The sequence below is a fragment of the Schistocerca gregaria genome, chromosome 3 (assembly GCF_023897955.1).
Source record: "Schistocerca gregaria isolate iqSchGreg1 chromosome 3, iqSchGreg1.2, whole genome shotgun sequence".
Classification (NCBI taxonomy): domain Eukaryota; kingdom Metazoa; phylum Arthropoda; class Insecta; order Orthoptera; family Acrididae; genus Schistocerca; species Schistocerca gregaria.
In genome coordinates, this window is record NC_064922.1 from 725,331,063 (window position 1) to 725,353,859 (window position 22,797).

Genomic DNA, 22,797 nt, shown 5'->3' on the forward strand with positions numbered 1-22,797 from the left:
CACACATGGTACCATGCTACGCCAACCTATTCATGGGCCATCTAGAGGAATCCTTCTTAAACACCTAGAGTCTTAAACCCCTCACCTGGTTTAGTTTCATTGATGACATCTTTGCAATATGGACTGGTTGAGATCCATTGATGACGTCTTTTCGATCTGTATCAAGGGTGATGACACCCTATCCATATTCCTCCAGAACCTCAACAGCTTCTCTCCTATTGGCTTTACCTGGTCCTACTCAACCCAACAAGCCGCCTTAAAGATGGCTACATTGGTACCTCTGTCTATATCAAACCTACTATCCACCAGCAATACCTCCATTTCAACAGCTGCCACCCATTCCACACCAAGAAGTCTCTCCTATCCAGCTTAACCACCCATGGTTGTTGCATTTGCAGTGATGAGTAGTCCCTCTCGAAATATACTGAGGGTCTCAGTGGGGTCTTTGCAGACCGTAAATCTCCTCCCAAACCTTGTACAAAAACAAAATATCCTAAGCCTTATCTTTCCAGTTGTCCTCCACTTCCCAAGTCTAACTGTCCAGCCACAGAGGAGCATTCCCCTCATAACTCAGTCCTACCCAGGACTGGAGCAACTGATACTCATTTTACACCAGGGTTTCGACTACCTCTCGTGGTGCCCTGAAATGAGAAATGTTCTGCCCCCAATTCTTCCCACCCCTCCCACCATGTTATTGCACTGTCCACTGAACCTACATAATATACTTGTCCATCCCTACAAATCCTTATCCCTTACCTCATGGCTCATATCGCTGTACTGCACCTAGGTGCAAGACGTGTCACATACATCCTCCCACCACTACCTACTCCCATCCGGTCAGAAACATCACCTATCCCAACAAAAGCATGACTACCTGTGAAATATAATCTACAAGCTAAGCTGCAACCACTGTGCTGCATTCTATGTGGGCATAACAACCAACTATCTGTCTGTCTGCATGAATGGCCACTGACAAACTATGGCCATGAAACTACTGGGCCACCCTGTTGCTAAGCATGCTGCCCAACATGACATTTTTCATTTCAGTGACTGCTTTGCAGCCTGTGCCCTGTGGATCCTTCCCACCAAAACCAGATTTTTTGAATTACGCAGGTGGGAACTCTCCCAGCAGTACATCTTACGTTCCCGTAATCCTCCTGTCCTTAACTTTCGCTAGTCATTGTCCTCACCCATCAGTCCCTTTCCCTGGTCCCATTGCACCACTACACAGCTCTTTATACCACCAACACAGTTTTTACTTTTCTCCTTTTCCACTACCCTGCATCTCAGCTCTCTCCCCGACCTCCGTCAAAGCTCCTGACCGCACCTAGCTGCCCTACCCTCTCCCCACCTTGTCCCTGCGAGCTTCCCAGCAACCTGTCACTGTCCCCCACTGCTACTCTACTACCCCTCCCTCTCCTTGCCCCAGCCTCCTCCTTAATCCCACCCAGTTGCCTCTCCCTTCATGCACTGCTGCTGTTCGTAGTGTAGCTTCAACCGAAAGCTTATTTTGTGACAGCCTTTTTGTAGTATCTATCTGTGACCTTGCATCCCTGTTATATGGGTGAGAGGCAACTATCCTCTTCATAATATTGTTACATTCCTGCGTACATATTTTAGCAGTTGGTAATAGCCACCAAATTAAGTTCTGATTAAATTTATTGGCAACCACTTGATTAAGTTTGACAATAATAGTAACATTTACAAATGTTGTGAAAAGTCATACTCGTATTATGATCCAAGTTTTATTTTTATTTTCTATTTTTGTGACAGCTAACTTGCATGTGTTTTGAAATTCAGCAGTGAAAAAATACTGAAATGTAATACCTTGGTGGAATAAATCGTAATTGTTGAACTTACTTTAAAATATTCATTTATTCTTCTTAATTTTAGGTTGCAGCACTGTTGAAACCTAAATCTACAAAGATTGTTGGAGCACTCTGCCTTGCACGAAATAGTGTTGGTGAGAACTGTTATGTAGCTGATGAGGTTATAACATCCCGGAGCAAAGTTAGATTACGTGTCGGCAATACTGATGCTGAGGGACGTATGGTGATGGCAGATGTTTTATGTAGGGTAAGTTCGTCATGGTTAATAAATGTTGCAGGGGCAACAGTGTCGATGATTGACTCACCTGGCCTTGTAACATTAACCAAAACGGCCTTGCTGTGCTGGTACTGTGAACGACTGAAAGCAAGGTGAAACTACAGCCGTAATTTTTCCCTAGGGCATGCAGCTTTACTGTGTGGTTAAAAGATGATGACGTCCTCTTGGATAAAATAATCCAGAGGTAAAATAGTCCCCCATTCGGCTCTCCGGGTGGGGACTACTCAGGAGGATGTCATTATCAGGAGAAAGAAAGCTGACAATCTACAGATCGGAGTGTGGAATGTCGGATCCCTTAATGGGGCAGGTAGGCTAGAAAATTTAAAAAGGGAAATGGATAGGTTAAAGTTAGACAAAGTGGGAATTAGTGAAGTTCGGTGGCAGGAGGAACAAGACTTCTGGTCAGGTGAATACAGGATTATAAATACAAAATCAAGTAGGGGTAATGCAGGAGTAGGTTTAATAATGAATTAAAAAAAATAGGAGTATGGGTCAGCTATTACGAACAGCATAATGAACGCATTATTGTAGCAAAGATAGACATGAAGCCCACATCTACCACAGTAGTACAAGTTTATATGCCAACTAGCTCTGCAGATGAAGACTGAAGAAATGTATGATGAGATAAAAGAAATCATTCATATAGAGGAAACAAAAATTTAATAGTCATGGGGGACTGGAATTCAGTATTACTAAAAGGAAGAGAAGGAAAAGTAGTAGGTGAATATGGAATGGGGGTAAGGAATGAAAGAGAAAGCCACCTGGTAGAATTTTGCTCAGAGCATAACTTAATCATAGGTAACACTTGGTTTAAGAATCATGAAAGGAGGTTGTATATATGGACGAACCCTGGAGACACTGGAAGGTTTCAGATAGATTATATAATGGTAAGACAGAGATTTAGGAACCAGGTTTTAAATTGTAAGACATTTCCAGGGGCAGATGTGGACTCTGACCACATTCTATTGGTTATGAACTGTAGAGTAAAACTGAAGAAACTGCAAAGAGGTGGGAATTTAAGAAGATGGGACCTGGATAAACTGAAAGAACTCAAGGTTGTAGAGAGTTTCAGAGAGAGCATTAGGAAATGATTTACAGGAACAGGGCAAAGAAATATGGTAGAAGAAGATTGGGTAGCTTTGAGAGATGAAATAGATAAGGCAGCAGAAGGTCAAGTAGGTAAAAAGACGAGGGCTAATAGCAATCCTTGGGTAACAGAAGAGATGAAATACTCTCTTTCAAATTCTAAAGGTGGCAGGGGTAAAATACAGGGAGTGAAAGGCTATTTACAATTTGTACAGGAACCAGATGGCAGTTATAAGAGTCGAGGGGCATGAACGGGAAGCAGTGGTTGGAAAGGGTGTGAGACAGGTTTGTAGCCTCTGACCAATGTTATTCAATCTGTATATTGAGCAAGCAGTAAAGGAAACAAAAGAAAAGTTTGGAGTAGGTATTAAAATCCAGGGAGAAGAAATAAAAACTTTGAGGTTCACCGACGATATTGTAATTCTGTCAGTGACAGCAAAGGACTTGGAAGAGCAGTTGAACGGAATGGACAGTGTCTTGAAAGGAGGATGTAAGGTGAACATCAACATAAGCAAAACGAAGATAATGGAATGTAGTCGAAGTAAGTCGGGTGATGCTGAGGGAATTAGATCAGGAAATGAGACACTCAAAGTAGTAAAGGAGTTTTGCTATTTGGGGAGCATAATAACTGGTGATGGTCGAAGTAGAGAGGATATAAAATGTAGACTGGCAATGGCAAGGAAAGCATTTCTGAAGAAGAGAAATTTGTTAACATTGAGTATAGTGTTAAGTGTCAGGAAATCTTTTCTAAAAGTATTTTTATGGAGTGTATCCGTGTATGGATGTGAAACATGGACGATAAATAGTTTAGACAAGAAGCGAATAGAAGCTTTCAGAATGTGGTGCTACAGAAGAATTCTGAAGATTAGATGGGTAGATCACATAACTAATGAGGAGGTACTGAATAGAATCTGGGAGAAGAGGAATTTGTGGCACAACTTGACTAGAAGAAGGGATCGGTTAGTAGGACATGTCCTGCGCCATCAAGGGATCACCAATTTGGTGATGGAGAGAAGTGTGGAGGGTAAAAATCATAGGAGGAGACCAAGATATGAATACATGAAGCAGATTCAGAAGGATGTAGTTTACAGTAGGTATTGAGAGATGGAGAAGCTTGCACAGGATACAGTAGCATGGAGAGCTGCATCAAACCAGTCTCTGGACTGAAGGCCACAACAACAATAAATGTTATATTAGTTTATCATATATTAGAAAGAAAAGTTACCTCTCATATCAAAGCTGAACTTAAGGTAACAGAAAAGTACAGAAAGTAAAGCGGTGAGACTTGTTTGTAGGTCACAATTGTGCAACTGTGAAATTAAGTTTGTAGATAAGAATGGAATATCAAGAACAGAAGAAATTGAAATCTTCAGTTCTGTTTTTCTATATGTAGTTCACGTTTAAGTTGAACAGTATTGTTACATGTGTGTTTTTTTGTAGTATGATATTGCTGCTTGTTAAAAGGACAAAATGTCACATATTCCTGCATTACTTTTACAGATGAGAGAAATAGCTATGAATGAAGTGAATCCACATCTCTTCACAATAGCAACTCTTACTGGGCATGCTGTTCTGACATATGGAGAAAATTACACGGTATGTGTTGTTATTTAAATGTATTGTATTTACTGACAAAACAAATCTTAGTGTTGGTAAGATACGCAGATTTCTTGTGGCTATTATTCGTGTCCCCTCTTCCTCTCCATCCTCATTTTTTCGTCTGTTCTTGCCTTCTTCTCACTATGCTCTAGGTGGCAGCTATGAGTTTGTCACATATTATTTCTAGGTTCTGGTGGATAATGGACCTGCCAGGGAAGAACAGTCAGCCCAGAAACTGCAAGCTGTATCGGAATCTGTTGGTGATATGATTGAAATCAGCACTGTTCGACGGGAGGACTTTGAATTCATTAAAGGTATGGCACTGGCTCATCATGCATTGTATCTAAAGTGACAAGTAAAGAGCAGTTGTTTTTCTTGCTACTGACTAGGGTCATTTCTGTGATTACAGTTCCAGTGGTCTCTCTCACTGCTTCTCTTCTTTGTTCACTCTGCTTTGCTGGTTGTTAGCTTCCTGGTTTAACACCTCTCTCTACTTATTGTATGTATCAAGGGATTTGAAATTAGACTCTTTGTTTTTCATTCTGTGTGTTGCCCATTTGTACTGTTGCATATAATGTCCACAAATTATGCAGTGAAGCACACAAATAAGAAAATACTTTCATTTTTATTTATTCAGAAATTGGTAGCAAGCTGTAACAAACTGAAATCTGTGAAATATGATGAAATGCCATGACTATGTATTTAGAATACATGTATTCTCCAACAATATTTGTTTCTTTTTTGTACATGAGGTGTCTGTTTTTTCGGATCTGTTCGAAAGAATAGATACCATTTTGATCCAGCATCCATTATGAATTATGAGACAAAGGAATTACAGAATTGCCTGTGAGTGGACGTTGGTTGAAATCAATGGAGAAAATTGAAAATTTGTGCTGGATCAGGATTCGAACCAGAGTCTCCATTTTACTAGGCAGATGCTCTGACCACTTTGCCATCTGGACATAATGGTCATCGCAACTGCACGCCTCCTGTCAGATCTGATTTCTCAACGTACCTACACACTACTAATCACCACAATGTAGTAGTTTGTGGATAACTTGAGAATTTTAGTCTGGTGGTAGATGTGCTAGGGTACTCCGTGCAGTTGTGATGACCTTTGTGTCTGGATGGCTTAGTGGTCAGTGTGTCTGCTTAGTAAGCAGGAGACCTGGGTTCAAATCCTGGTCCAGCACAAATTTTCAACTTTCCCAATTGATTTAAATCAATGCCCACTCACAGCCAGTGTACATAATTCCTTTGTATCTTAGTTTCTATTGTGCTTATAAAGGGCCTCAAGGGAATTCTCTGGAGATGATGATGTGGGTTATGTACAATTGCATCATGACAATGGTTTTCGTACTGTCAAATTCAACATGAAGTGGTGCAGTTTGTATTGTACTACTTTGGTTGTGAATGAAAACATAGGCAAAATATTAAGTTGCCAGTACCATGATTGTACTGCTTCAGCTGTTAGTTGTAAGCATGTAGTGGCCTTTCTTGTGTGGGCAGATCAATGAAGTGAAAATTCTTTGTGTATTTCAGTGGAATGCTTCTGGCAAAAGCCAACATTTTCAAGAGTAGAGAATTCACTAAAATATAGTTCTGTGAGGCAGCTATCAAGGAAAGAAAGTCCACATTGTAGTAGAAACATTGAAGTTCTTTTAGCTTTTCTTCAGGAAGAAAGAAAGAGAAAAACTGAAAACTGCAAACTTTTAAAATATCAGAATGTGTACAGGTACAGTGATGCAAGGCAATTTTCCCTACATAATTCCTTTGTTCAAGAGCACAAGGTATTTAAAAAGGATGTAAATATATTTTTGCAGTGTGTGAGGGAAAAGATGATTAATGAAACCAAAGAATTAATAGAAAAATCTATAAGGAAACAAAATAAAAGTATCATGTGATAAGAGTTTTTATATGGACATATAACAGCATCCAAGGCTTTTTTGCAGTAAGTCACTACCAAACTGTGTTGATGGGTCGTTAATAACTACAATCATGGGCACTGTACACCAAACAACTCTGCTTTGAGAAAGAGCAGGATTTTAGAAAATGCTGTCCATAAGACTCTGGGGAAGAAATTGGAATAATTTTTTTTGGCATTTGGTATAAACTGCTCTAGAAGTACTATAGCCATTGAGTCTTTTTCTGGGATCTTGTTTTGATAACCTGACATTTCAGTTAAAAATGGCACTTGGTCACATGAATTGAGTATCCATTCTGGTAGCAAATCCTGTACTGGTGTTATTTAAATTGAGTTCATAAGTGGTTCTTGATTACTTAATAACTGACAAAAGTTTCTAATAGTCTAAATTCAGTATTTATTTACTCTGGCGAAATAACACTTTTAAACATGCTATACAGTGATGTTTATTAAAAACTCACATTACAAAGGATGGAATAATGACAATATTATGAAAATGATAGATTGCTGCTCAACATATAGCGGACGTGCTGAGTTGCAGACAGACACAACAAAAAGACTACTAAACAAATAAGCTTTCTTTCAGAAGGCTTTCTTCTGAAATTGACAACAAACACACACACATTTATGCAAATGCAGCTCACACACACACAAACAACTTTTGATTGCTGGGACCAGTTTTTGAGCAGCTGCACATGATGGTAAAAGCAATCTGGGTGGTGGTGGTAGCTGGGGCAGGGAGATGGAGGGAGAGCAAGATATGTGTGGAAGATGGTAAAGTGCTCTTTGTGGGAGCATACAGGGACCAGGTGGAGAGAGGGGAGGGCAGCCAAGTGCAATCTAGAGGTTAGACTGCGGGAGGTGCAAAAGGAGGGCAGTAAAAAGACTGTTGGTGCACTTGTGGAATAGAGGGCTGTGGAGTGGGAACAGGGAAGGGAATGGTTGGGTGAAGAACAATGAGTAACGAAGGTTGAGGTAAGGAGGGTTGTGGGAACACAAGATGTATTGCAGGGGGAGTCCCACCTGTGCAATTCAGAAAAGCTGGTTTTGGTAGGAGGGACCTAGATGGCACAGGCTGTGAAGCAGTCATTAAGATGAAGAATGTTGTATTGGGCAGCTGCTTGTTCAGCAACTCGATGTTCCCGGTGTTTCTTGACCACAGTTTGTAGGTGGAAAGACAGTTTGTTGGTTGTCATGCCCACGTGGAATGAAACACAGTGGTTGCAGCTTAGCTTATAGACCACATGACTTGTTTCACATGTAGCCCTGCCGTTGATGGGATAGGTGAGATTTGTGACCACACTGGTGTAGGTGATTGTGGGAAGATGTATGGGACAGGTCTTGCATCTAGGTCTATTCAGGGATATGATCCGTGAGACAAGAGTTTTGGAGCAGGGGTTGTGTAGGGATGGATGAGGATATTGTGTAGGTTCTATGGATGGCAGAATGCCACTGTGGGAGGGATGGGGAGAATAGCAGGTAGGACAGGCCATAATCTGCCACCCACTGAACCTACATGAAGTTTGATCCAAACCCCCTTGTCTCATGGCTCACATCCTTTGGTCACAAGCATAACCTATCTCATCAAAGGCAGGGCTACCTATGAAACCGGTCATGTGATCTGCAAGCTAAGCTGCAACTACTGTGCTTTGTTCTATGTGAGCACGACCACCAATAAGCTGTCTGTCCGTATGAATGGCCACCTACAAACTGTGGCCAGGAAACAACTGGACAACCTAGCTGCTTAGCAACCTGCCCAACACAACATTCTACATTTTAATGACGTTTCACAGCCTGTGCCATCTAGGTCCTTTTACGGGCACCATCTATTCTGAATTGTGCTGATGACAACTCTCCCTGTAATATATCCTACATTCGCGTAACATTCCTGGCCTGTCTTCATTAATCATTGTCGTTTACCCACCTATTCCCTTTTCTGTTCCCACTCCACAGCCTGCCACTTCACTAGTGCACCCATAGTCTTTCTCTCTCCTCTTCTGTCCCCCCCCCCCCCCCCCCCCACCCACACACACACACACACACCCTGGCGTCTAGCCTCCCAATTGCACCTAGCTGCACCACCTTATCCCTGTATGCTTCCACAAAGAGCATTGTACTGTCCTCTACCTGTACTCTCCTTTCACTGCCACTGCTTATAGCACTTAAGGTATGCTTTTTAGATCCCATATTTACTTGATATTTTACTTTTGAATGATATTTGTGTTGTATCCCAGAATAGTGACCATCAGTTCTAAACACCCTGTATGTATTTCACAGGCCTCCATATGGTGCATGGCACCTCGTATCATTGCTTATCATTCTCTTTCTTGTTCCTCTCACAAATGAAGCAAGGGAAAAATGACTGTCATATTCTTCCTTAAAAGATCTGATTTCACTTATTTTGTCTTCTCTGTTCTTCCATGAAATGTATGTTGATGGTAGTAGGATCATTCTAAATAGTGTTCTGAGAAATGAATGTTGTCTTCTCTCCAGAGGTTGTCATTTGAGTTCATAGAGCATTTACATAATAATCACATTTTGATCGAACCTACTGGTAACTAATCCAGCAGCATGCCTGCCAATTGTTTTGATATGTTTTAATGCAATCTGGCGGGGGCTTCAAACACAAGACTGAGTTGCACTAGTGTTCTATAAGCAATATCCTATATAGACAAGCCACACTTTCCAAGAATTCTCCTAATAATCCAAAATCGACCATTCACCTTCTTAAAACTGTCCATATGTGCTCATTTCATTTCATCTCTCTTTGCAACATTAAACTGGGATAGTTAAGTGATGTGACTATATTAAACATCACACCACTAATACTGCATTTGAAAATTACAGGATTATTTTCCTACTTTGCATTACTTCCATTTTACACACACATAAAGTGAGGTAAGATTCTTCGCATCAAATGGATATTCTACCTGCATCATCCTTATCCTTCTACATTCGCCTAGTAACAACACTTCCTGATGCCCTACAGCATCAACATCAAACTGTTACAGATAGTGCTCACCCTATCTCAGAAATATTTATAGAGAACAAGAGCAGTGTATCGCACTCCCTTCCAGCACTTCTGACAATGTAATTGTTCCTGGTGAACCCACCATCAAGGACAACGTTCTATTGCTTAAAAAGTCTTCGAGCCATCCATATATCTGGAAACCTATTCCCTATGCTTGTCTTTTCATTAAGCTTGCAGTGTGGCACTGTGCCAAACAGTTTATGGAAATCTAGGAGTATGGAATCTGCGTGTTGTTCATCATTCATGGTTAACAGGATATTGTGCAAGGAAAGGGCAAGTTGAGTTTCCCATAAGTGGCAATTTCCAAATCAATGTTGATATGCAGGTAGAAACTTATCTCTCTCAAGGAAATTTATTCTGTTCAAACTTGTAATGTGCTCAGCAATTTTTGTTAAGGTGTTCATCTGTAATGTTGGGGGTCTGTTCTTTTAACCCACTTTCATAAGGGAGTCAACTGCTCTTTTATTTTATTTTATTCTTTAATCACTTGGAACTTCGTGATGGGTGAGTGTCATGATACATGTGAGCTTCACGTTGTTTGTGCTTTTATTTTGCTACCCAAGTAGCTGTTTTCTCTGCATAGCACCCAAATTTAGATTAGAAATACTTGCAACTGCTTAAAATTGGTTCTCGAAACCTCATATTTAGGCTTTCATGGGATTGTTCTTATCTATCTTCAACCATTAACCAGTTCAGTGTTTTTTAGCATGTCAGCAATACTCTTCCAGGCTCCAACAAACCTGTGACGATTCATGCTGCCCTTCTTTGTATGCTTCCCGTCCCCTTGTTAGCCCTGTTTGGTACATGTCCCACACACTTGGGCAATATTTATGATGCGTCACACGAGTGATCTGTAAGCAGTCTCCCACTGAACATCTGCCTCTTGAAGTACCTACGATTGTGACTCCAACAATGGAAAATCTAGGATGGAATGTAACAAATTTGTGAAAAGGAAAGTTACCACTCACCATATTGCTGAATTGAGGTGTGGCTAAAGTTGCCTGAGACTGCAGTCTCGTGTGTGTGTGTGTGTGTGTGTGTGTGTGTGTGTGTGTGTGTGTGTGTGTGTGTGTGTGAGAGAGAGAGAGAGAGAGAGAGAGAGAGAGAGAGAGAGATATTGAATATTTGCCCAAGTTTTTTCAGTCAGTATTTCATTATGGGTAGTTGTATCATCTGCAATAAATCTCATGTTATTATTAATATTGTGTGCATGGCCATTAATATAAGACATGAATAGCAAGGCTCCCAACACACTTCCCTGGGGCACACCTGAAGTTTCTTATACATCTCTCGATTAAATCTTCCTCCAAGATAATACGCTGCACCCTCCCTACTAAGAAATCCTTAATCTAGTCATAAATTTCACTTGATACCCCACATTATCATACATCCGAAAATAAGTGTAGTCTGATACAGAGTCGAATGCTTTTTGGAAATTATGAAATACTGTATCTACCTGTTTGCTTGATCCATGGCTTTTCAGGATGCCATGTGAGAAAAGTTCAAGCTAGGTTTCACATTGTCAGTGCTACTCGAACGAGCTCAGAATATATTGTAAGACTCTGCAACAAATAGATTTCAAGAATTTTTGATAGTAGTTTTGTGAATAACTTCTTGCTAACCCTTTTGTAGACATATGCTTTCTTCCAGTTAGTGGGAACAGCTCTTTGTGTGAGGATCTTCAGTACACAATCATTAAAAGAGGAGCTAACCCAGCTGAAAATTCAGTGTATAATCTGATGGGCATTCCATTGGGCCCTGGAACAGTGGCCAATTTTAGTGACTGTGGAGCATAAATTAAATTGGGACTATACCCCTGGATTTTTGTTTGCAAAAGAATATTTGGAAAAGGTGTCCAGCATTTCTTGTACTTTGCTGTCCTAAGTGTCAGTTCTGCCTCATCAATGAGTGTCTGGACACTAATTTTAAAGCCACTAATGGCCCTTGAAATGACCATAATTTCTTTGGGTTTTCGAGATAAATCATTATATAAATCTCTTGAAGGTTTTATGCATTCCTTGCTGACTGCCAACTGTGTTTCATTCATCATATCTATATCTGTAGTGCTCTGCTTTGTTTTAAACCTACTATGCGCTAGTCTGTTTCCTTAGCAGTTTCCTTCCCAGGAACACACAGTGAGTGTACCTAGTTTTCTTCCTATCCCTTGCTACCATGTCCCTGAGGGCAGGCACACCTCATATTTAAAGGCTCAGAGGTGAAGTCATCCCAAAATATATTGAGTGATCAAAAAGTCAGTATAAATTTGAAAACTTAATAAACCATAGAATAATGTAGATAGAGAGGTAAAAATTGACACACATGCTTGGAATGACATGGGGTTTTATTAGGAGGGAGGGGGGAACAAAGTTTCACAAAATGTCCTATAGATGGCGCTGGACAGCAAAATGTCAGTGACTGTGCATGACAATCGTGTATCAAAGGAGCTGTAATGAGAGAGAGAATCAGATGCGCCAGCAGTCACAGCATGTTGACGTTACCTGAAAAGGCGCTTTTAGTGAAGCTGTATTATCAGAATGGGGAATGTGCTAGTTCAGCGTTACGATCCTATCGCTATAGGAAGGGGATTCAAATGGGTAAAGGTTCATTGACAAATGCAGCTGTGGCGAGAATGATTTCAAAGTTCGAAGCCAGGTGTTGTTTAGACGATAGACCCCATAGTGGCCGACCGAGCACAAAGCTTAATGCTGCTGAGACAGTTCAGGAAGAAATGGAGACTGCAGCAGGTTCATCTATGCACGGGGAAGTCACCGCTCGTGCAGTCGTGTGTCGCACCGGCATTCCATACACTACTGTTTGGTTGGCACTGAGGCATACCCACCGATGCTATCCGTACAAAATCCATCGGCATCATGAACTGTTACCTGGCGATGTAGTGAAGTGTAGGGCATTTGCAGTGTGGGCGTTTCAAAAGATGGTGGAAGATGACAATTGGTTGAGTAATGTGTTGTGGACCAATGAAGCTCATTTCATTCTACGAGGGTCTGTCAACACCCACAGCTGCAGAATTTGGGCTACCGAAAATCCTAGAACTGTCGTGGAAACTCCATTGCACACCGATAAAGTCACGGTATGGGTTGGATTTACCACATCTACCGTTATTGGGCCTTTTTTCTTCGAGGAAATGCATGATTCTAGTTTTGTAACTGCTACCGTGATGGGTGAGGGGTACGCCGATATATTACAGAATCGTATCATCCCCAGCCTGGCTGATAAATACCTGCTGGAACGTACCATGTTTATGCAGGATGGCGCTCCACCCAATATTGCTAGACATGTGAAAGATCTCTTGAGCACGTCGTTTGGTGATGATCATGTGCTCAACCGCCACTTTCGTCATGCGTGGCCTCCCAAGTCCCCAGACCTCAGTCCGTGCGATTATTGGCTTTGGGGTTACCAAGTGTATCGTGATCGACCGACATCTCTGTGGATGCTGAAAGACATCATCCGATGCCAATGCCTCACCATAACTCCGGACATGCTTTACAGTTCTGTTCACAACATTATTCCTTGACAACAGCTATTGTTGAGGAATGGTGGTGGACATATTGAGTATTTCCTGTAAAGAACATCATCTTTGCTTTGTCTTACTTTGTTATGCTAATTATTGCTAATCTCATCAGATGAAGCGCCATCTGTCAGACATTTTTAGAACTTTGTATTTTTTTGGTTCTAATAAAACCCCATGTCATTCCAAACGTGTGTCAATTTGTACCTCTCTATCTACATTATTCCGTGATTTATTCAGTTTTCAAATTTATACTGACTTTTTGATCACCCGGTATATTAAAGTAAATTTCTTAATAATGTATTACATAATTTGAATTATCAAGACACATTTTGAATAGAGGTGAATCATGTTGTACATGATAGTTACATTCTGCACAATCACCACACTACTGAGTTCATGTAAACTGAGTTTTTTTAAATAGAAAATGTGGGCTTAGATTATAGCAGTGTTTCTTAGTACTTTTACCAGAAATAACCATTACATCTTTCTGAAACACATTTAATGCAAAATTAATACACTTTAAATTTTAATACTGAAACAAGCAGTAATATACTAAAATCATTTTTGTTAAGTCCATCTACAAGCAAAATAGCCTCTGTATCATCTACATCAGAAGAGTCTGATGGTTCTGTAGTCAAATCAGTTTTCATAATGGATTTCTTTATACACAATTCATTGTTCATATCTTCAGAATCAAAGTGTAAGAGGTCACAGGTATTCTCTTCATAGACATAATCAAATCCAATTTGCTGTGCCACGTCCACAATTTCTCCTGCTGCAAAGATGATATCACTTCATCTTCCAGCACTGACACAGCATTGGGCTACAGTGTTTCTTCCATAACGCATTCACACAGTTTGGAGTGGTATCAGTCCATACATCTGTAATAGCATCAGTTACCTTTTAACATGTTGCCAGAAAAACTTGGTGGTAAGCATGTCACTCAAATCCCTTTCTTCTGTAAAATTTGAAAAAGTTTCATTTAGATAGTATGCCTTTAATGTAGAAATAACTCCGTGGTCAATGAGTTGCAGGATAGATATAGTGTTTGAGGGAAGAAACAGGTGGCAGTGTTTTGATTTGAATCAGTAATGAAATTTATGAAATGTAGCTGGCTGGAGACATTGTCAAAGAGGAGAAGAATTTTGAAAGGGAATTTTCCTTTCTCACAGTAGACCTTCAATTCTGTATTCAGTTCATTAAAAAAAATAGTCACTGTCAATAGCAGCAGCCATCCATTATTACCACAGCCCTTTATTGCCCTAGGATTTTGACAGCAATAGATCAGAAGAGGTTTTAATTTCCAATCCTCTGCAACATTTCCTCCAAAAATAAGGGTGCATTGGTCCTGCCTTGAATCCAGGTGCTGTTTTTTCTTCAATAGAAATGAATGTGTGGCTAGGCATTCTTTTCCATATAAACCCTTTTCATCAGGGTTGAGAACCTGCATCACAGTACAGCATTTTTCTGTTGCAGTTTCTTTGAACCTCCTTTTAAAATCTTTGGCTCTAACTTAATCGACCATAGCTGCCTCTAATGCAATTTTAATGTTGTCAAATCCAAAATGATGTTTGAAGTGTTCAAATCAACATGATGTGAGTGAGAAAGGTTTGTTACAACTGCATACAAGTGTTTGGTTTTAGCTTGAATAGCAACTCCAGGGAGAGGCATGTACTGTTGGTCATGGTGCTCAGTACAGTGGTTTAACATTTTCTCCATTATTTCCATTATCCCGGAGTGCGATTTGGTCACTCTAGGCACACTTAGTCATTTAAAGAGTTGACAGTGTAGTGGTTAATAAAAAAAAGAAAAAGAGAAGAAAAGAAAAGATTGGAAAGGTTGAAAATGTGGGAAGAAATGGTGAATAAAAAGGGGGTTTTAAAATCGTGAATGACCTTGAAAAAGGGAAAGAATGAAAAGCAAATCGGACTTCGTATTACAGAAAAGCTATCTGACTTCGTGATTCGGAAAAGCTATTGTTGGGGTGGTCCTTGTGGCGTTTTTGAGCAAAACTTAAATCAATTTCCAATACAAAAATTATTGAAAAAGAACAGAGAATAACACAATTTAACTGACAGGGGGAAATGGCGTAGATAAGAGTTCATCCTTTACCATGTTAACATGTCTTCTTCTTTCGTGCAGCTTCCAGCTCTTCAAAAATCTCCTACTTCATTTCTGCGTGAAAAGTCTGCTCCAAAATCTACATCTACATCTACATGACTACTCTGCAATTCACATTTAAGTGCTTGGCAGAGGGTTCATCGAACCACAATCATACTATCTCTCTACCATTCCACTCCCTAACAGCGCGCGGGAAAAACGAACACCTAAACCTTTCTGTTTGAGCTCTGATTTCTTGTATTTTATTTTGATGATCATTCCTACCTATGTAGGTTGGACTCAACAAAATATTTTCGCATTCGGAAGAGAAAGTTGGTGACTGAAATTTCGTAAATAGATCTCGCCGTGACGAAAAACGTCTTTGCTGTAATGACTTCCATCCCAATTCGCGTATCATATCTGCCACACTCTCTCCCCTATTACGTGCTAATACAAAACGAGCTGCCATTTTTTGAACCCTTTCGATGTCCTCCGTCAATCCCACCTGGTAAGGATCCCACACCGCGCAGCAGTATTCTAACAGAGGACGAACGAGTGTAGTGTAAGCTGTCTCTTTAATGGACTTATCGCATCTTCTAAGTGTCCTGCCAATGAAACGCAACCTTTGGCTCACCTTCCCCACAACATTATCTATGTGGTCTTTCCAACTGAAGTTGTTCGTAATTTTAACACCCAGGTACTTAGTTGAATTGACAGCCTTGAGAATTGCTCTATTTATCGAGTAATCGAATTCCAACGGATTTCTTTTGGAACTCATGTGGATCACCTCACACTTTTCGTTATTTAGCGTCAACTGCCACCTGCCACATCATACAGCAATCTTTTCTAAATCGCTTTGCAACTGATACTGGTCTTCGAATGACTTTACTAGACGGTAAATTACAGCATCATCTGCGAACAGTCTAAGAGAACTGCTCAGATTGTCACCCAGGTCGTTTATATAGATCAGGAACAGTAGAGGTCCCAGGACGCTTCCCTGGGGAACACCTGATATCACTTCAGTTTTACTCCATGATTTGCCGTCTATTACTACGAACTGCGACCTTCCTGATAGGAAATCACGAATCCAGTCGCACAACTGAGACAATACCCCATAGCTCCGCAGCTTGATTAGAAGTCGCTTATGAGGAACGGTGTCAAAAGCTTTCCGGAAATCTAGAAATACGGAATCAACTTGAGATCCCCTGTCGATAGCGGCCATTACTTCGTGCGAATAAAGAGCTAGCTGCGTTGCACAAGAGCGATGTTTTCTGAAGCCATGCTGATTACGTGTCAATAGATCGTTCCCTTCGAGGTGATTCATAATGTTTGAATACAGTATATGCTCCAAAACCCTACTGCAAACCGACGTCAATGATATAAGTCTGTAGTTAAATGGATTACTCCTACTACCCTTCTTACACACTGGTGTGACCTGCGCAATTTTCCAATCTGTAGGTACAGATCTATCAGTGAGCGAGCGGTTGTATATGAGTGCTAAGTAGGGAGCTATTGTATCAGCATAATCTGAAAGGAACCTAATCGGTATACAATCTGGACCTGAAGACTTGCCCGTATCAAGTGATTTGAGTTGCTTCGCAACCCCTAAGGTATCTACTTCTAAGAAAGTCATGGTAGCAGCTGTTCGTGTTTCAAATTCTGGAATATTCCATTTGTCTTCCTTGCTGAAGGAATTTCGGAAAACTGCATTCAATAACTCCGCTTTAGCGGCACAGTCGTCGGTAACAGTACCATCGGCACTGCTTAGCCGCTTGTGTACTTTACATACGACCAGAATTTCTTTGGATTTTCTACCAAATTTCGAGACAATGTTTTGTTGTGGAACCTATTAAAAGCATCTCGCATTGAAGTCCGTGCCAAATTTCGCGCGTCTGTAAATTTTAACCAATCTTCGGGATTTCGCGTTCTTCTGAACTTCGCATGCTTTTTCCGTTGCCTCTGCAACAGCGTTCAGATCTGTTTTGTGTACCACAGGGGGTCCATTCCATCTCTTACCAATTTATGAGGTATGAATCTCTCAATTGCTGCTGCTACTATATCTTTGAATTTGAGCCACATCTCGTCTAAATTTGCATAGTCAGTTCGGAAGGAATGGAAATTCTCTTAGGAAGGCTTCTAGTGACACTTTATCCACTTTTTTAAATAAAATTATTTTGCGTTTGTTTCTGGTGGATTTGGAAGAAACGGTATTGAGCCTAGCTACAACGACCTTGTGATCACTAATCCCTGTATCAGTCATGATGCTCTCTATCAGCTCTGGATTGTTTGTGGCTAAGAGGTCAAGTATGTTTTCGCAACCATTTACAATTAGCGTTGGTTCGTAGACTAACTGCTCGAAATAATTTTCGGAGAAAGCATTTAGGACAATCTCGGAAGATGTTTTCTGCCTACCACTGGTTATGAACAAGTATTTTTGCCAACATATCGAGGGAAGGTTGAAGTCCCCATCAACTATAACCGTATGAGTGGGGTATTTATTTATTAAGAGACTCAATTTTTTTCTGAACTGTTCCGCAACTATATCATCGGAGTCTGGGGGTTGGTAGGAGGAGCCAATTATTAACTTAGTTCGGCTGTTATGTATAACCTCCACCCATATCAATTCGCATGGAGTATCTACTTCTACTTCACTACAAGATAAACCACTACTGACAGACACAAACACTCCACCACCAATTCTGCCTAATCTATCTTTCCTGAACACCGTCTGAGACTTCGTAAAAATTTCTGCAGAACTTATTTCAGGCTTTAGCCAGCATTCTGTACCTATAACGATTTCAGCTTCTTTGCTTTCTATTAGCGCCTGAAGCTCAGGGACTTTCCCAGCACAACTACAACAATTTACAACTACAATTCCGACTGTTCTTTGATCCAAGCACGTCCTGTATTTATCATACACCCTTTGAGATTGCAGCCCACGCCGTACTTTCCCGAGGCCTTCTAACCTAAAAAAACTGCCCAGTCCACGCCACACAGCCTCCGCTACCCGTGTAGCAGCCAGCTGAGTGTAATCTTGCAATAAGTTTAATTGTCCAGGAATTTCTAATGTATACAAAACCGTCTTGATATTAAATGCAATTTATTTTACGTTGCTTCCTTCCTCCAAATGTCATAACAACTTCCACAATATGTCTACACATTAACAATTTTTTTTCGTCTTCATCAGAACATGTCTGCATTAAGCTTCCGCTCTCTGGAGACAATAGGCGGATAGAGAAAAAAAAAAAGGTTACAATTTTAGTATTTTCTCTGCCATCGAGCGCTCATACTGCTGCGATGATATAATTTATATCTGAGGGAACGAGTATAGCGCTGCGAAATTCAAAGTCCCGCTACAACAGCAAACTGATTCCCCATTGTCACAAATAGTTCCCACAGTGGATTCACAAAGTCCCAAAGCACACTGAATGTCAACAAAATGCTCACCTTTCTTGTAGCAGTCCAAAACTTCTGACTTTATTTCTAATGAATATGATCTTTGTACACCCATCTTTTCCTCCACAGGCACGCTTTCTTTCCTTTTACCCTATATTCTTTAAACACAGACCCTGTCAAGTGCAACTTCGCAGCTCTACTGACCTGAACTGACGATTCACATTTCGACAAACACAGTAGATGATGTTTGAATGCATTACTGCTTCTATGTACTATTAGTAAATAGCAGGCCTGGACTTAAAACGAAAACACTGTGTGTATGAAAACACAGATAATGAATCTGTGCATAACGGGGTATACCTGTATTTCTCAAACAAATAATGGCAGTCAGTGTTTTTGGAAGGCAGTCAGTATTTTTGGAACTGTTGACACTGGCTGATGATTCTTGAACAGGAAGTAGCTAGTCTTAAAACTGTGCCCTAGAATGCCAGTAGGAGCTTGGGGGTATGTGGCTTGTACAAAGTGCAGCTGTCGTGGGCCTCCTGAAGGCTTAACTGGCAGAGCCTATGGGTATCCTACCAACTTGAACACTGTTTTCACAATCTGCTACTTACATAAAGAGGAAAAAATGGAATGACTGAAATTATCAAACCTGTGCCTATGAATATTTCTATTATGCTTTGATGTAACATTACTCAATGCTTAATTTTGTTTAGGTGGTGTTTTAGACAGTGTTTCATTTCCAGTTTTGTCAATTCTGTAAGATTTTTTGATGACTTGATCATAGACCATTTAAAGCAGAGAAGGGGAGATGAACTGATTTCATGAATAAACAAACAAAGTAAGGTAAGCAAAATGTGCACTAATAAGTGATAAGAAGAAATTGTTATTTAGCATACTAAATGCAGGGCTTAAATATAACAATCCTTTCCCACTGATGCCGTATTTTTTCACAATTTAACACAACAAATCACACCTGAGAGTGTGAAGCCACAAGTGCACAGGAACAGAATGTGGCACCGATAAGTTGTTCTAACCACAGTGTGGGCAAATAATAGTACCCCTCAAGGCTGGCACACTTCGTGGTTTCCGTATTGAGGAAGGGTGCAACATTTACTAATCATAACTACCCTAGATAAGACAGGCACCACAATCGAAGATTTCAGTGAGGAGGGCCACATCACACTGTATCCAAAACTTTGCATACTGTATCTCCTTTCCATTTCATACCCAGCTGCTAAGTAACAACAAAAACCAATGAAAAGATAAGATATGCAGGTTGGATATTTATCTGTCCAAGTCACATTTGACACTATTCAAATCAAGCTGTACACATTTCAGAGAAATCTTTAATGAAGTATGTGTTAATTTGGTTGCGAGCTTCATTTTTTATTTTTATTTTTTCAGCTCTAAATTTGAGATGTTTAATGTTTTGTGTGTGTTTAATCTGCTGCATATGTGAGTTTGAGAGACAAAGTAGCAATGTTTCCATGATATCACAGGTCCTGTGCTGTGACTGGCTGATAGAAGCAAATTGAGCGGCCACCACGTTGATTTCAGTGTTTGTGAAGCTATCATACCATATTTGTTGGTTTCTGTATTTATACTTGTGTATTATGACAATATGTAGTTTAAGTGATGCTCGACATTAAAGATCTCCCTAAAAGATGAAAACAGTTAAGAGAGGGTGATAGAGGAGTGTATACTTGAACTACACAGCTTCTGGTCCCTTGTCTAACAAGCAGAGGGCTCGATGTTCAGATTATGGCTTTACTTCATCAGACATTCTACACTTTGAGTAGCCCATTAGGGCAACATAGTGTGCAAGTAGTATGGCATAATACTTAAGCAGTTTTGAGAAAATGACAAGAGAAGTTTTATGCATCTGTAATGTACCAGTGCATTGTGGCTCTGAGATGACCTGGCGGCAATCATGTGGTTAGCATTCAAGCTCCATAAATGGTGGATTGCTAGGTCGAGCCCCACTCATCTTTTCTTTTTAATTTATTTTTCTTTCAACGCTAATTGTATTGTTTTGTACATATTAGATTTGAAAAGTACTTTTACTGAATTTCCATGTTGTTTTGCTGTTTGTTAATTTTTATTACTACTACAAGTATTAAACACAGTTACATTAAAAAATATATCAGGTGCCTTCAGAGTTGTTCACATTTAATTGACAACAAAGGAGAAAATGCTTCTTGTGAAGATGCTATACGATAGACCCAGTCATACATCACAACTTTCAGCACTGATATTTTGGAAAATGTTGCAACACTCATGGTTTGCATCCAGATTTTCAGAATAAAGAGAAATTTTTCAAAATTTCAATTAACTTTGTTTCTCCTTAGGGACTCTCAGGAATCCTTGTGCATGCAGGAAAATTGCATTCATTCGATATAGTAGATGCCATTTCAATTTACCTTCACCATCTGTGTATGAAAAATATCATCCTGCAACTTGCAATATTGAAAGCACTTCTGACAATGAATTGTTCATTACTCTAATATTCTGGCATACTGTAACTCATTGTATTATTGAATAAAATAATTTACACCTATATTTGTTGGTGTTTGACTTGGGCTTTCCAAGCCTGTCCCGTGTCCTTGATTTCTATCTCCGCTGATCGAAGCGCTCGGGTGCAGAGTAGTTCTTGTTATCTAAACCAATTGCAGATATAAAGGATTTTGGAAGTACAACATGCACGCATTTCCAGGAACACTGTGTGTTTGTCATTTACTTGTCAATAGTTATAGATATAATGTTTGCTGTGATAGCAAAAATTAGTAAACAAAGCAAATAACATTGTAGATTCAGTAAAATTCCATGAAAATACATGTCTTTTCATCATACTACCTTTTAAACATCATATATATGAAATAATATGACTAGTGTCGGGGGAAAAAAATTACTTCATGAGCAGGACTCCATCCACCAATCCACTGATTATGGAGTGTCAATGCTAACCATGGCCACCACTATCCCAAGCTCAGGGCCACAATGCACCAGTACATCACTGATGTGTAAAACTTCTCTTACAATTTGAAGCAAATCCATGATCCGAATTTTGTGGCTTCCCTTTGTAAGACAGAAAAATGTAGCAAGCTGCAAGTGCAGATTCTAATTATAATCTAGTGAAATAAATAAATAGGAAATCAATCCAAATAAGTATGGCTCCTGTTAGGTTATAGTATAGAGTAGGATGCTGATAAATGTTGTCTCGAATTTTAAATTCTCTGATTTCTAAAAGTTACATGTATCCAAAACATGCCATATACTTTTATAAAATCAGGGATTATATGTACTGAAATGTAAGCTGTAAGAAGGCACAGGTAAAACAGCAAAACTGTGAGTCTACAGCTTGTGGTCTAGTGGCTAATATTGCTACTTCTGGATCATGGGGTTATGGGTTAAATTCACAGCTGCATCGGGGATTTTCTCCACCTGAGGACTGAGCGTTTGTGTTGTTCTTATCAATTCATCATCATTTGAGAAAGTGGCAAGACTGGACAGTGAAAAGATTGGGAATTTGTACAGGCACTTATAAACATGCATTTGAGTGCCTCACAAACCAACTATCATCATCATCAAGTAAATGTGACAATTCAAAGATTTAATAACAGAAGAAAACACAGAAATGCAAATGACGATGTAACTAATTATCTACAAACAAAGTGAGCATCAAATAGGATAAGTCAGAATTGCTACCGTGAATCAGATTGGTTGTAAAGAGAAATGTTGTAACTTGTAACAAGAAAAATTTCAAGTTCAGAGGAAAATCAAAGTTCACTGTTTTGGGAATATGTATGAACTACTCACAAGCACAGGCGACGTATCAGAGATTTGGAACACATACATTTGAGCAGCGGGAAAAATCCAGCTGTGTGACAAAGCAAATTAACACTAAGAGGGAAGATTTCGATAGCCTAGTATAAGTATCTGTATAGTTTGTGTGTATTGCGGCATAGAGGACAAGTATAAAGTGAAGTTACCATGGTGTATGTTGTGGTGAGCAAGAAGGAAAAT

General features: G+C 39.9%; 1 protein-coding gene across 2 annotated transcripts in view; it reads left to right on the forward strand.

Annotated features, from left to right (window-relative positions):
- LOC126353843 (putative aminopeptidase W07G4.4) overlaps positions 1-22,797 on the forward strand; it is a 108,539-nt gene that overhangs the window by 81,246 nt on the left and 4,496 nt on the right. For both annotated transcript variants that reach the window (XM_050002989.1, XM_050002988.1), the window contains exons 8-10: positions 1,894-2,076; positions 4,693-4,788; positions 4,979-5,105. In XM_050002989.1, coding sequence (XP_049858946.1) covers positions 1,894-2,076; positions 4,693-4,788; positions 4,979-5,105 — 406 coding nt within the window. The remainder of the gene's footprint in view (positions 1-1,893; positions 2,077-4,692; positions 4,789-4,978; positions 5,106-22,797) is intronic.